The 11397-nt window shown below is 45.8% G+C and overlaps 1 protein-coding gene across 1 annotated transcript; it reads right to left on the bottom strand.

Moving 5' to 3' along the window:
- Window positions 1-1234: 1234 nt before the first annotated feature.
- On the bottom strand, window positions 1235-2161 carry LOC122127837 (olfactory receptor 13G1-like). Its single transcript, XM_042702153.1, has one exon. It carries the CDS (start codon window positions 2159-2161, stop codon window positions 1235-1237), a length of 927 nt encoding a protein of 308 aa, XP_042558087.1.
- Between the last annotated feature and the right edge of the window lie 9236 nt (window positions 2162-11397).

Here is an 11397-nt window from a genome sequence, read left to right as displayed (position 1 = left end):
CAATATGTAGGTTCTTCATAACAATTTTAAAAAGAACTCCATATGGGCCACCAGACGAGCCTTTGGGTATATATTGGGGCAAATCAAATCAGTGTCTTGAAGAGATATCTCCATCCTCATGGTCATTGCATAATAATCACAACATCCAATAAAAAGCAAGTAAATGCCCATTGGTGCATAAAGAAAATGTCTCATGTACACATATATATTAGATATATAGCAATATAGCTAATGCTCTGTAGAGGAAGAAAATCCAATAAAAAGGATGTAACTGGAGGATGTTACACAGAATGAAATAAGAATAGCTCAGAAAGACAAATGTCACATTTCTCACTTTGTACAGATCTAAAATGTTGAACTCAGAAAAGTAGAGACTAGAAAGTGGTGACCAAGAAAGCCAGGTATGACTAGGGAGCGGAGTCCTCAGTCAGCGGGACCACACAGCACAACGCACAGTACGGGCAGTGAGGGCAGGGAACAGCAGCCCACAAAATCATCTGGTACCCATAGAACAGCCACGTGTGCTCCTCCTACGCTTCTCCTTAGGGGCCTCGGTCTTCTGCCTGTGTTGTTATAAATATTCAAATTCTGCCAATTCTGCAGCAATGAGGTGTCCTACCAGTATTTGAGTTGAAAATATTTAAAAATGGTACATGAAGCTGTGTGCCAGTGGCTCACATCTTAAACCTAGTAACTCAGGAGGCTGAGGATTATAGTTCAACGCCAGCCTGGTCAGGAAAGTCCATGAGACTCTTATGTCCAATTAAAAACAAAAATCCAGAAGTGGAGCTGTGACTCAAGTGGTATAGTACTAGCTGTGAGAATAACTTTTTTAAAAAGCCCAGGGACAGTGCTTAAGCCCTGAGTTCAAGCACAAAGACCAACATTAAGCAAACAAAAAACCAAACAAACAAAAACCCCTGTATGTTAAAAGAACCTACACTTTTGAGTTAAGCTAGTGATATCTAGTTGAAAGGATCAAAGGTCTTAATGTTTAAGAGAATCTAATGTACACATAAATTTTAAGGTACTACAACTATAGCAATGCATGCAGCTTAGTAAAACCTTTAGAGGAGTGAAAATCCAGATATTCTACGGCACAAAGTATGGCATTTCCTACACAGGGTCTCAGACACTGACAGCCCCAGGATACAAAACCTACATCCTCCAGACTCAAATGTGAGAAGCATCAGGCCCGCACCTGCCACTTCCAGAGCTCCTCTCTCTGCCAGGGTCATCTGGCAAAAGACAGGAGCTTCCTGCAGGAGGCCTTGAATTCTGTATTTCTCAAGGTGTAGATGAGCGGGTTGAGAGAGGGAGTGACGGTAGTGTACAGAATGGCGATGGCCTTGTCCAGGAGCCCAGTGGAGCCCAGGGCTGGCCTGACGTAGGTGTAGAGTACCGTAGAGTAGTAGAGCGTGACCACCACCAGGTGAGCCGAGCAGGTGGAGAAGGCACGCCGCTTGCCCTCAGCCGAGCGGATGCGCAGGATGTTGGCAATGATGCAGCCATAGGATGCCATGGTCAGCAGGAAGTTCAGGCCAGACAAGAACATGTCTGCAATAACCGTCATGATGTCATTGATGAAGGTGGGGCTGCAGGACAGCAGCAGCACCGGTGGAATCTCGCAGAGGAAGTGTGTGATGAGGTTGGGGCCACAGAAGGACAGACGCAGGACCAGGCAGGTGAGCACCAAGGAGTTGAGAGCCCCTGTGGACCACGCGAAGGTGGCCAGGGACACACAGGCCCTGCCACTCATCAGAGTGCCATAGTGCAGGGGCCGGCAGATGGCCAGGTAGCGGTCATAGGCCATGGCAGAGAAAAGCAGCAACTCAGATCCCAGGACCCAGGAGAAGACAAACATCTGGACAAGGCAGCCCCCAAAGGAGATGGTGTTCTCAGCTACGAGGCTCTGTAGGAATTTGGGCAGGACAGTCACAGTGCAGATGACATCCATCAGGGCCAGGTTGACCAAGAAGAAGTACATGGGAGTATGGAGGTTGGGGCTGCCACGGATGGTTGTGATGATCAGGACATTGCCAAGAAGAGCCGTGACAAACAAGATGAATAAGAGACAGAAGAGGGCGTCCTGGAGCCAAGGGTCATCCACAAACCTCTGCAGGATGAACACGGTCACCTCGGACTGGTTTCCAGGAGCCATGAGTATCCTGAGCAGGACCAGAGGGGAGGCTTGAGCCTCCTTCTGGAGGTCAGATGAACTTGGCTTTTACCCAAATGTCATTTTCATCATATGTGAAAAACCAAGTCCATGCAATGGCAGCCTGTCTGGTAGAAAATCATTGCTTAAATTTACATCATCAGATCAAAACATAAACAGCAAACTCCTGGTTCTCTAACTAAAGGGAAGGGCAGGTCGGTGAGACATTCCACAGAGACCTGTGTGTGGACACAGGCGGACACGGAGGCCCCATTCAACCCACGGAGGGAACGGGGGCACACTTTCTCCACTCCACTCCATGGGGGCGGAGATGGCCAGGATTCAGCGAGCTGACCATGGTACCTCCCTACATGTGGACAGCTGAGGGGAGGGTGGGAACTGGCTCAAATTGTTAATAGACAATCGGTCTATGCAGGAAATGGCAGCCAGATCCAGGCATGCTGTAGCTGCGGCAGCCAGTCCCAGGCTGTGATGGCAGACAGCAGATTCTACAAACAGTTCTCTGCATGGTTTTCTATACCCCTGCCATCCTGGAGATTCTGCCATTGGGACCACATTGCAGGAACTTCCAGGGTCATATGGCCATCCAGACTCACCCCATGAATCAGCCCAAGTTTACATTGTACCAACTCTGCTCACATTTCAAAACGAACAACGAAAATTCATTGTGATAAAAATAACATCCTCAGAGCTGGAGCTGCCCACTCCCAGCCTCTCTCCATGGGCTGGTCCTCATTCTGTTTGCTTCCTATCTGGCCAGCCCACAGACTCTCAGTCACACTTTGTTCCCGTTCAGTCTGTGTAGGACGAGCAGCTATCAGTTACACAGTACACATCTAGTCATTGGTCACACAGCTTCCCTAACTGCCACATGCATTAGACATGGTCCTAGTTTAGCAAATAAGCTGCAACATGTCCCGTTAACCTCAATTTCTGGTAATAAGGGTCTTCATTTTCAGTATAAGCTTGGCCCAAATCCTGTGAGAGAAATTCTTGAAATGAACATGATATGTTTCTGGGATCAGCCACCCTCTTCTCCTTATCAGATCGCCAGTGGCTCAAACCTGTCATCCTAGCTGCGGAGGAAGCTGAGATCTGAGGATCGCAGTTCCAAGCCAGCTTGGAAGGAAAGTTCATGAGACTTTTACCTCTAATTAACCACCCAAAAAGCCACAAGTGAAGCTATGACTTAAGTGGTAGAGTGGTAGAGTGCCTCAGGACTCACACACACACACACACACACACACACACACACACACACACACACACACACACTAGAGAAACAGGAGGAGAGGGAGGGAGGGAGAGAGAGGGAGAGGCTCAACACATCTGAATGGTTATCACACCAGCTCAACATCAACACTGCAACCACTTTCCTTTCCCAAACACCACTCTCACCTCAAACATCACTTTACAGCTGCCAAACCAGAGGGACTGTAGAAAGACTGCAGCCCCAAACCCTGTTTGGGTTCGTGACAGGATGCAAGTGGGGGATGTCTGAAGCAGTTTCTCCTACCCAAGGAGGGGAGGTGTCCTTTCTGTGTCCTATACCCCTCTGGATGGACGTGTGGTGGAAACCTTTGCGGAGCCCTGGGGAAGTGCAGATGGATGGTTCCCGTGGGGCAGGTGCAGAGGGCAGCTGAGAGTGAGCAGGGACCCTCCCGCCCGCCTACAGCTTCTGTGGTCAAACACAGTTCCGTACCCTCCCAATCATGAACTGTATGCACCTGTCGTGTCTGGGACATCAACTCCATAGAAAACACGATGTCTTCGTTTCCAAGGATCAAGTGCATGGTGTGACTGTGGAGCCAACCGCCTGAGGCAGGCATGAGCCCTGGCCCGCAGCAGAGTCAACGCAGAGGAGGCTGGGGAGAGCGGTGTCTGCGACTGTCCCCAAGTCGCTCATATTCCTGTGATATTTATCAGAATATCTGAACTCCCTCCTCCCTGGACATGAGAAGTGCTCACAGCACAGAGCCGGTGTCCTCCTGACGGAGTCACTGGGCCCTCAGGGGCACACACACTCAAGGGAATATCCTGACTGACAGAGGAAAAGCCTGGAGAAGTACAGCCTGCCTGTCCACAGCACACCGGGGCATCTCTAGACAAATGGACTGTTCCAGATGAGCCCCGGGTGACAAACTGTGTCACAGGGAAGATGCACTTGCCCAGAGAGAGCGTGGACAGACATGAAGCCAGGGGTCAGCCCCACACGTCCTCCCCACCCCATCCACATTCGGTGGCTATGATCCTGCTGTCTGGAGTCCAGAGGTAGCTGCTCGCTCCAGGTCATCCTGGTTATATAAGGTTGGTTTTGGCTGTGTGATGCAACCCAAGCGCTAGGGGGCTATGCCCTAGGGTTCACTCCGGGCCACTGAGGTGGCCTTGATGCTGCCTGTGAGGTCCATGATAGAGAGTTACTCCAAAAGCCAACTTCAGGGTTACGAAAGTGGCCCCAAGAAAGGTAAGTACAGGGATCCCACTGCAGCATGCTGCCTACACACGGTGGAAAACAGATGCTGGCCCAGATCCTGCTTAATCACTGGCATTGCAGACACAAGGCAGTGGAGGGATCCTTTCAATGAGGGAAAGGATCTTAACTTTCTCAGTTCACTGGCCCATCCAAAGTAAGTGCTTGCAGTGGTTGATCTTCCGATGACAAAATGTATGCAGGAAAGGGTAAAACCTACTTCCTTCGTTGTGACTGACACAGAGATTATTGACACTAGAGATTACTGGAACCTCAACATGGGAGAGGCCAGACAAGAGGCCTGAGGCCAGGAGTTGCTCTGCCTCAGCCCAGACTCTTAAGGAACCAGGGTCTGGTCTGTGAATGGAGACTGCTTCTGTTGGCAAAGCCCTACTTAAATCAGGATTTATTAGTCAGGCTTCTCCAAATGGATTTATTCAATTATGCAACTTTTACCCTTCTTTTTTGCTCATATGCAACCATTCTGCGTTGCCCAAAGCATTGGCATAGCCTAAGGTCTTTTTCATCTGGGAGATTTGCAGATACTTCTAGAAGAATTAAAGATGTACTATACAGTTTTAATCACCTTCATCAGCCTCCTTTTATGCTATCATAAGTTATACACTTGTAAAAGTGCTCAAAAGAAACATAAAGAAACAACTCTTTGACATAATGACAGGTATATTTTGGATATCACATGAAAACACAAGCAAAAACAAATTAGAAATAAACTGGTAGGCCTACATCAGATGAAAAGACTACTCACCTCAATGGAAGGAATATCAAAATGAAAAGGCCATCTATGGAGTGTGAGGAAGTATTTGCAAACCCTATATCTGATAAAGGGTTACTGTCCAAAAATATGAAGAAGCCAAGTGATTCAATAGTACAATAAGTACTTAAGACCAGCAAATAACTTGCATAGACATTCTTGCAAAGAAGATACAGAGTTGACAACAAGGTCTTATACAAAGATTCTCAGTAACACCTCTCATGTGGAAGTTGCCCATCAACACCACAATCCATTACCACCTCACACTTCTTAGAAAGTTCCTATCACTAAGACTAAAAATAACAGGTATGGGTGGAGACGAGAAGAAAAGGGAACCTTGTACACTAAGCGTGGGCACTACCATTATGGAAAACAAAGATGGTGACCCTTCAAAAACAATTGAAAAGAGAATTCCATATGGATAAGCAGGATCATTTCTGAGTATTAAAGACAATTGAATCACTATATTGAAGAGATGTCCCATCTTTATGTTCATTGCAGCATTATTGACAATTTCCTACAGAAAGAAACAATCAAGTATCTATTGATACATAGAAACAGAAATTGGGTCATATATACATATATGTTATATACAACAATATACATACGGTTGTTCAGCCATAAAAAGGCGGACCCTAACACAACATAAAAACTAACCTGTTGTGGCAGAGTACCACACTGGGCCCCTGGAGAGGCACCAGAGCACATCTGGGTACTGAGTAGCTTCCCGTCCTCACGGTTGTGATGGTTTCACAGCTAACTCACATGTGGGACTTTAAGCTTGTATACATGAAATATATGTGGATTATACGTCAATTACACCTCAAAGAAGCTGTTAAAAAACACATCTACCTTGCTGGGATACCAGTGGCTCACACCTGTAATTCTAGCTACATGGGAGGCTGAGATCTGAGGATTATAGTTTGAAGCCAGCCCAGGCAGGAAAGTCCATGAGACTCTATCTCCCATTAACAAACACAAAAAACTAGACTTGTAGCTGTGAATCAAATAATAGAGCACTGTCCTTGAGCACAAAAGTTCAGGTACAGCAGCAGGCACTGAATTCAAACCCTAGCACACGAGTGTGTGCACGCACACGTGCGCACGCATGCGCACACGCACAAACACACACACACACACACACACACACATGAATGAAAAGAATCTACATGGTCATTGTATCACAAAACTCCTAATCCTCCTCTTCTTCTATAGATTTAGCTTCTCTCAAGCCTGGAGATGAACAAAGGTTCAGGAAAAGAAACCAAAACCAGTCACCCAATGCCGGCCAGGGTTCCACGGCCCAGGTGCAGAGCTCCCATCCCTGGGACAATGCAGTAACAGTGGGTAGCCAGGATGGGGACCATCCAGCCCAGGAAGCCACTTGGTACATTCTGGGACAAACCAATAGGCTTCTCCTGCCCACTAAAATACTTGCAGTTACAAGTTAGCTAGCAGTGGCATTTATTAAAGTGAGTCAAAGTTCTATCTTAATGCTTAAGATAACCTAATGAACAGGCATCATTTTAATGTACTAGGTGTGTGGTGATATATGAGGTTTAGTAAAACCTTTAAAGGAGTAAAAGTCACTTGTTTTCTGGCACAAGGTGTAATCTATCCTCCACAGGGTCCTCAAAGGTCACTCCACTCGGGGCAGAGATGGTCAGGCTCCAGTGGGCTGGCCAGGGACAGCAGAAAAAGCTAGGGGAGGCTGGGGAAAACACATCCGTTTCCAAGGGAATATAGACCAGTGACAAGAACTGGAAGCAGAACTTCAGATAATTTGGAACCTACTTAGACTAAAAGTATGCTCACTGATTACCAGAAATTCAAGATTATTGAATTGTTTTCTAAATCTAGCCACTTGTTTTCTAAATCTAGCACCATGTTTAACATACTTTTAAAAGTCTACCACAAGCTGGGCACCAGTGGCCCACATCTGTAATCCTAGCTACTCAGGAGACTGAGATCTGAGGATTATGGCTCAAAGCCAGCCTGGGCAGGAAAGTCTGGAAGACTCTTATCTCCAATTAACCACCATAAAACTGGAAGTGGTGCTGTGGCTCAAGTGATAGAGTGCCCACCTTTAGCTGAAGAACTCAGGGACATTGCCCAGGCCCAGAGTTCAAGCCCCACAACTGACCCAAAAAAAGAGTCTACCACATAGTTCCATGAAGAAAAATGAATACACTGGGGTGAAGCCAGAGAAGGCAACCTACTGTATTCAAGATGGACTATAAATTATGAATGTCACCTCTTTCAGGGACATCAGGTAGAAGAAAAAACATAGAATTATAAGAGTACTGAACCATACAGCTGCCCGGACCACTCACAAGTCCCATCCTCCATTTCTCCTTCTAGTACTTTCCTCTGCCTTAAATTCTGCTTTACGCCAGGAACCATTGGCAAGAGCTATATATGGGGTATGTGCAGGTGTACATACGTGGGCATATGTTTCTATGTTGAAATGGGGATTGGTGTCCATAATTCTCACAACCTAGGGACAAAATATAGGAAAGAAATGTGTAGGATTTTGATTTTCTGTGGACTTCTACATTGCCAACAGCAAACACCACATTGGTGCCACCTCAGAGTCAGGCAGCAGACACTGTGCAGCACTTGGCTCACTTTTCTCACAGGACCTTCTGAAAACATACTTAGATTTCTGTTCTGACTGAACTGACACATTTATCATTGTTTCTATGCTCAAATTCTAGGCTTTGGCATAGAGGTGATCATGATCAACTGGCATTAGATGTATGCTCACTCTTCAATAGAGAATTGGTCTGTACTCTAAAGAATAAAGTCCCTTGGAAGTGGTGCTGTGGTTCAAGTGGTAGAGTGCTCGCCTTGAACTGAAGAGCTGAGGGACAACGCCCAGGCCAAGTTCAAGCCCCACGATCACCAAAAAAAAAAAAAAAAGAAGAAAAAGTCCCTCTTAAGTGTGTGGTCACCTGTGAATGCATCTCATCCTCATTCCTAGATTCACATGCCAATCACTTGCCTCCACATACCTCCTATTATGTTCCATCCATGCAATCAAATGTGTACTTGTCTACCTACCAACTTACCATCCATTGTTCATCCACTGATCCACCCACCCATGAATCTACCATCCATAAACCCATCACCCATCCATCATCTTCTATCCATTCTCCCATCTACCCAACAATCTATCCATCCACTTATCCATCTATCCATCCACAGATCCACCATCTATCCAGATCTCCAAGAATCCACCATCTAATCATCCACCAACCCATCTTATGCCCACCTGTCTTTTCTTCATCTACCCTAACATTCACCCATTCATCCACCTATCCAACCACCCTTGCATTCATCCACCTATCCAACCACCCTTGCATTCATCTACCTATCCAACCACCCTTGCGTTCATCCACCTATCCAACCACCCTTGCGTTCATCCACCTATCCAACCACCCTTGCGTTCATCCACCTATCCAACCACCCTTGCGTTCATCCACCTATCCAACCACCCTTGCGTTCATCCACCTATCCAACCACCCTTGCGTTCATCCACCTATCCAACCACCCTTGCGTTCATCCACCTATCCAACCACCCTTGCGTTCATCCACCTATCCAACCACCCTTGCGTTCATCCACCTATCCAACCACCCTTGCGTTCATCCACCTATCCAACCACCCTTGCGTTCATCCACCTATCCAACCACCCTTGCGTTCATCCACCTATCCAACCACCCTTGCGTTCATCCACCTATCCAACCACCCTTGCGTTCATCCACCTATCCAACCACCCTTGCATCATCAGTCTTCAAGTTTTCTTTCACCCTCTGAATAATTTGGGTATCTCATAGTCATTCTTAGATTCACATGCCAATCATGTGCCTCCTGCTATATTCCAGCCACCTCTTCATTTATATACCCCTCTATTCAGCTACCCACCAACCTATCATTCATTAACACTTTCTTTATCTATCCATCATGTATCCACCCATGGCCCAGCCAGCCAGCCATCTACTCATCTGCCACGCCTACTCCGGTGGAGTCTGCTTAGCATGGGAAACCTGCTTTCAGACCTGAGAATGGGGCTTCACAGAGACCTATCTCTGAGAATGGGACTTCACCGAAGTCTACCTCAGAGAATAGGGCTTCAAAGAGGCCTACCTCCTGGAAAGGCTGGCAAGCCCCTGGGAAAGATGTGTTTCTGTCCCTGCTTTTCTTTTCTTCACTGTATGAGTGCCTATTAATCTTTTACTGTTTCTGCTGCTCATTGTACTTACTCATTGTCAATGTTCCCTTATTCAAAGCTCTTTTTTAAGAGTGTTGACGACTCCAATATCTGATGAGTGTCTTAAAAATATGACTAACTCACTGGAGTTAAGTGCTACCCTGAAAGCCCCTCTTATGGAGGATAGTAGACAAGTCATAAGCAAATATAAAAGTATTGGGGGGTTCACGATGTCACTTCAGCAGAAGGAATTGTTTGTAAGAGATTTACAAGAAGCTGTAGGCTCGGCTAAAACAGAAAGAATGTATGGCAATTGCTGAGATAACTACTTAGGAGAAAGAATTTCCTGTTACTCTCTTTCATTTACTAAGAGACTTGCTAGATCTAGGCCTCTGCGCTTACTATTAAAGAAGGAACAGGAAAGATCTTATGGGACAGTTAAGGCCTCTATAAAAAAAGGTAATGGTTAATTGGTGATAAACATCGAAACCCATTGTATTTCTTAAAAATAGAGATAAGCCGGAAACAATTGCCTATCAGGTGACCAGCTGGTGACCACCCAAGAATGAAGCCCTGCAGCAAGATTGTGTAACCTTTTCCCTTTCTCCTGGAGACTTTTGCTATAAAAGTTTGTTATCCTCTGCATTAAATCCCACTCAGCACCCACTCCTCTTGTGTGTGAGTTGTCTGTTTGCCATCTCCCCACCTGTTCCAGTTCCTCCCCTAGGTGTCCTCCGTCGTCCCGACAGAACCATGTCCGCGGCACTCATCACCATCTACTCATCTATCAATGCCTCATCTATCATTTCATCCTCCCAGCCATCTTGCATCCACTCATCTTCTAGCTACCCATCCATGGGAGGAACTACTAAACATCTTCCCACACATGCATCCATTCATCCATACCCCTCATCCACCCAAAAGCATCATCCATCACTCCAGCTATCCAAGCAATCAGCAGGCTCCCATCATTTCTCTCACTCTTCATTCCTCAGTAAACTCAGACATAGAAACAACCAGACACCCAATCCTCCATTTCACAGACCTTACCACAATCACATATTATATGAATTTTACAATCAGCCTGCCAATACAGAAATGATTACCATGATTTGATTGGTAGCACAATGGATCTTTAAATCAAATTGGAGGGGATTAATGTCTTGACCATGTTGTAATGAATACACTGTATCCCTCTGTTATTTAAGTTTTTAACTTTTATCATCCATGTTTTATAGATTTGAGTGTGTGATCTGTCATGTTTGCCCATATATGTCCCATACCTAGGGACATATATTTTAATTTATTGTAAACAGCATTTAAATTTTTAATTCCCAAATGTTTGTTGCTAGTATGACTTTCAAATGATTTGTGCACATTGGCTTTGTATCCTAAAGCCATGCTGAACCCATTTATTTCATTTAAAACCCATATTTGTAGTTGGATCATAGACCACTCCACATGAATAATCTGGTCTGTAATTAATACAAGCTTACTGAGTGTACTTCTCTCCCATAGCCTTCATGTCTTCTCACACTGGAAGAAAGTTCTGAAATAATGTTGAAAAGAAGCTCTGAGGAGCCAAGCAATGGTGACTCACGCCTGTCATCCTAGCTACTCAGGAGGCTGAAATCTGAGGATCATGGTTCAAAGCCAGCTGGGGCAGAAAAGTCCATGAGACCGTTATCTCCAATAAACCACCAGAAAACCGGAAGTGGTGCTGTGGCTCAAGTGGTAGAGCACTAGCCTTGAGCTGAAGAGCTGA

The sequence above is a fragment of the Dipodomys spectabilis genome, unplaced genomic scaffold (assembly GCF_019054845.1).
Source record: "Dipodomys spectabilis isolate Male_0828 unplaced genomic scaffold, ASM1905484v1 ptg000313l, whole genome shotgun sequence".
Lineage (NCBI taxonomy): Eukaryota > Metazoa > Chordata > Mammalia > Rodentia > Heteromyidae > Dipodomys > Dipodomys spectabilis.
The sequence above is the reverse complement of the archived record's forward strand: the minus strand, read 5'-3'. Positions and strand labels throughout refer to the sequence as shown.